We start from the raw sequence: 4,671 nt of genomic DNA, 5'->3' as shown, positions 1-4,671 counted from the left end.
GGAAAATATATAATAAGATGATAAAAGAACATTCTTTTTTTCTTTTTTTTTTTTTATTAAGAAATACAAAAATTAAAATTAAGAATTATAAATTTATATGACATATATATATATATGTTTATTTTTATATATAATATATATAAATTTATATATTTTTATACACGTATAAATATTATAATATATATACATTATATATGTATATAATATAATATGTATATATATTATAATTAAAAATAGCATACCATAATTATATTTTCTTTTCATTATCCCAAAATAAAAAATAATTATGCATATATTTTTTTATTTTTCTTTATTTGAAATAGTAAAAAAATACAGAATCTTCAAATTTTTTTATTTATGCTATTCATAAAAGTACATTGTGAGTACAATACAAAAAAAGAAAAAGAAAAAGAAAAAAAAAAAAAAAATCATAAAATGAAGTATAAAAAAATAATATAAAAATGAAAAATTTAATAAATTTATGATATATATATATAAATATATATATATATTATTATGAATATAAAATGCATATGTAATATAAACATATAATAATAATATTAATAAAAGTACATGTGTAATATATATATATATATATTTTTATGAATAATGAGATAAATATTTATGAAGAGAATAGTAACATAAATAATTCTTTAAATAATGTAAATAATTATATATATAAAAATAATTGTAATATAACATTATATATAATAATCAAGTTAACGTACAAAATCATTTATAGAATGATGATGCAAATTATATGAAAGAGTATAATAAATGATAATAAATTGAATTATATATATGATTGAATAATACAGATGTGTAAATGCAGCGGATAGATTGAAAAGTATACTAGTGATATAATAAAAATAAATATGAATGATTATAATAATATAAATAATCAATTATTAATTGATACTAGTAGTGGTATGGAACATATTACTATAGAAAAAAATAATAAGTGCATAATAAATAATATAGATAATATTGATTATAATAATAAGACAACGAATCATATTATTAAGAATAATGATTCAATAATATCGTATAAGAATAATAATATGAGTTCAATAAATAATTTAACAGATATAGATAATAATGGAACAAGTATAAATAATGAGTTCCAACAAAAAAATTATAATAATAATATAATAAGTGATAATAAAAATATGAACTATTTCAGTTCGTTTTCTAATGAAAATACTATTGATGATAATGGTAATGATACAAATTATATGAATTATGATGATAACATGAACAACAGTGAATATACAAATAATAATAATAATCATAATAATATTAATAATAGTAATTATCATAATGATGATAATTTAAAAAACCATAATCAATGTAATAGCATGAATATAACTGATGAATATATGAGCGATAATAATATTTCAAAAAATAATTCAACAAGTAATATATTAGAATATCATATAAATGATAGTAACCATAATAATAATATAAATTTTATTAAAAAGGAAGAAATAATAAAAAATATGGATGATTTATTGATAAAAAATGTTAATGATATAAGAAGTTTTGAAAGAGGTATACTAAATTTAACACAAGAAGAATTTATTTATATATCAAATAAAATTCATTTTTTAGGATTTCGATTTATTGAAATTCCATGTGTTAAAACAAAAAATGAAAAAAGAAATACATACACAGCTATATCAAAAAGGCATTTAAATGAAATTAAAAATCTAAGCTGTTCATTGTCTAATAGTATATATGATGCAGGTAAAAGAAAATCAAAAAAAACATTTGATCCTTTTTATTCAAAGGCAGAATTCGATTCAAAAGTGTCGTGTGCACAGCATGATCAAAAGGATACAAAAGATACAAACAAAAAAAAAGCACAAACTAATAATGTTAATAATAATAATAATAATAATAATAATAATGATTATGTTAATGAAAAGGACATGAAAAATGCTAATATAAAAGAAGAAAGTCATAATTTAAATAGTACCAAAGGAAATAATAAAGGTACGAATAATACGTACCATAATAATAATTCAGTCAAATCACAACAAGAAAGTGATAAATTGACAAGTACGAGTAAAGGGGTAAAAAGATCGGCTAGCAACAAATTTGACGATTTCGATAATAAACATAATAATAAAAATGTACATGGTGGTAGTACTAATTTGGGAACAAATAGTTCAACTCCTACACATAATAATAGTAATACTGGAAAAGGAAAAGGTTCTAAAAATACTAATTCAAATAATAAAAAGATTAATGAAAAGGAATCGATGAAAAAAAGACAAAAAACCAATAGTTATAATAATGAAGATAATTTATTGGATGAATATGAACAACATAAAAAAACGTATAAAAAAAAAATATATAGAACAAAAAATCCATGGAAAAATTATTGTTTTAAAATATTACATAAATTAAAAAAGAAAGAAATAGCTTGTTGGTTTTTAAAACCAGTAAATCCGGAACTAGATGGAATACCAAATTATTTTAATATTATAAAAAATCCTATGGATTTTGAAACCATCGAAAATAAATTAATAAATAATAAATATAATAATCCTTTTGAATGGCAACATGATGTAAGACAAATATTCTTTAATGCATTCACATATCATAAAGTTAAAAATTGTGTATGGAATGATGCATATAAATTAGCAAAAGAATTTGATAAATTAATAAAACAAGGAAATGATATAAAAAATATATTAAAGGATTGTACCAAGAATATTAATTCTGTTTATTTTAATATGAAACAATATAATGATTTAATAGAGCACACGAATAACACTAATAATATAATAAATCATAATAATATTAGTAAAACTGTAACAAACACAAGTAGTGATGATCATAGTGGCTCTTTGTCTTCTTCAAGTAATAGTAGTAGTAGTAGTAGTAGTATTACTAGTAGTAATTATGATGATGAGGCTTATGATAATGTAAGTAGTGCAAATTATAATAAGCGAGATAGTCAAATGCATAAAAATGTACATGGCAAAAAGTCAAGTATGTATATTACTAGTGCTTCTACAAATACATTGAAAAATAATTTAAATTCAAATCAAATATATTTCCCACATGGAAAAAATAAAAAGAATGAAAAAATGAATAAATCAAGTAAATATAGTATAAATAATAATAATAATAATAATAATATGTTTAACAAAAAAAATATAAGAGATAATATAAAGAACAAAAAAGATGTTAATTCAAATACAGTGGATGAGGATGATTTTGAGCCTCCAAATGTAGGTACTATACCTGAACCACCTGGTATTCAAAAAATTGGTATTAATGATAAAGGATTAAATAATTATCAAGTTAATTTATTATTTAAAAATTTTAAAAGATTAGCACCAAATCAAAGAAAAGCTGCTCTAGAAATTATACAAGATGATTTAGGTATACTTGCAGAAAATCATATGTTTGATAGATTCTTTACTTTTGATACTGATTTATTATCTATCGAAAAGCAAAAAAGAATCTTTTTATATATTAATCATATGGGAAGAATTAATTTAGAGCATTATAAGTCATCTTTAATTAGTGCAAACAAAGGGAACAATTCTAGTTTTTCTAAAGGAAAAATGGGTCAAAAAATTGTTCATAATAAAAGTTTTATAAAACATGGTAGTAATAATAGTAATATTAATGCACATTATGAAAAGCGTAGGACTAATCGATATGTATCTTCATCATCCAACTCATCTGATTCTTCTACATCGAATTCATCTGATTCATCAAGTTTTTCAACATCTAGTGATGATTCAGATTCTGATAGTGATTCAGATATGGATTCAGATTCATATGATAAGAAAAGAAAAATTAAAAGACCATTCCCAAATGATAAAAAAAAAGAATTGTCAAATAAATTTCTAGAAGCCAATAGAAGAAAAACATTACCTCAATATAAACCTGTCAATGAAAATAGAAAAAGCTTACAAATAAGAGATGATGTCATGGGTATGCATGCGGATTTTTTAGGATCAATGGATTCACCAAGAAATACGAAAAACAAACATAGAGCATCTGTAAGTGCATGGCCAGAATGGAAAGGACAAGTAATACAACAAGCTATTTTAACTCAACACAAAACTAATGTACCTATAAATAAAAAAGAATTGATAGCCGAAGGTTATGATGCTAAAATATAAAACAATAATAATAATGAAATATAAATATATATATATATATATATATATATCTGTTACATTACTTTATAAGTAATATAATAGTATTATCTTTATGAAAATTTTTATATTCGAATTAAAGCCATTCAAGTGATTGAAAATTGGACAACGTAGGACAGCATTTATAACATTATTAAATTATAATAATTAATGAAAAAAAATAATAATTGAAATAATCTCAAAATAATATTTTATATTTTAAAATTACATACGAAAAATTATATCAATATTTCTAATCATTGTAGTTATTTATATTTAACTTGATTATATTTTAAATATTTAAAATATATATATATATATATATTTATGTTTGTATGTATAGTTATTATTATTTATTCATTCTATATTATTTATATTATATTATTTTATATAACATTAAAATAAAAGTATTTAATAATGTTAAGTACAAGCTTATATAATACTGCATTTATATATATTTATTTATACATACATTTTAATTATTTTTTTTTTTTTTTTTTTTTTTTTT

At 19.8% G+C, this 4,671-nt stretch overlaps 1 protein-coding gene across 1 annotated transcript; it reads left to right on the top strand.

Moving 5' to 3' along the window:
• Positions 1-875: 875 nt before the first annotated feature.
• On the top strand, positions 876-4,148 carry PRSY57_1212200 (bromodomain protein, putative; the record flags this gene model as incomplete). The annotated part of the gene is made up of 1 exon (XM_012908551.2): positions 876-4,148. The coding sequence occupies one exon, from the start codon at positions 876-878 to the stop codon at positions 4,146-4,148; it is 3,273 nt and encodes a 1,090-aa protein (XP_012764005.2).
• Between the last annotated feature and the right edge of the window lie 523 nt (positions 4,149-4,671).

This window comes from Plasmodium reichenowi, chromosome 12 (assembly GCF_001601855.1).
Source record: "Plasmodium reichenowi strain SY57 chromosome 12, whole genome shotgun sequence".
In the NCBI taxonomy this organism is placed as follows: domain Eukaryota; phylum Apicomplexa; class Aconoidasida; order Haemosporida; family Plasmodiidae; genus Plasmodium; species Plasmodium reichenowi.
The sequence above is the reverse complement of the archived record's forward strand: the minus strand, read 5'-3'. Positions and strand labels throughout refer to the sequence as shown.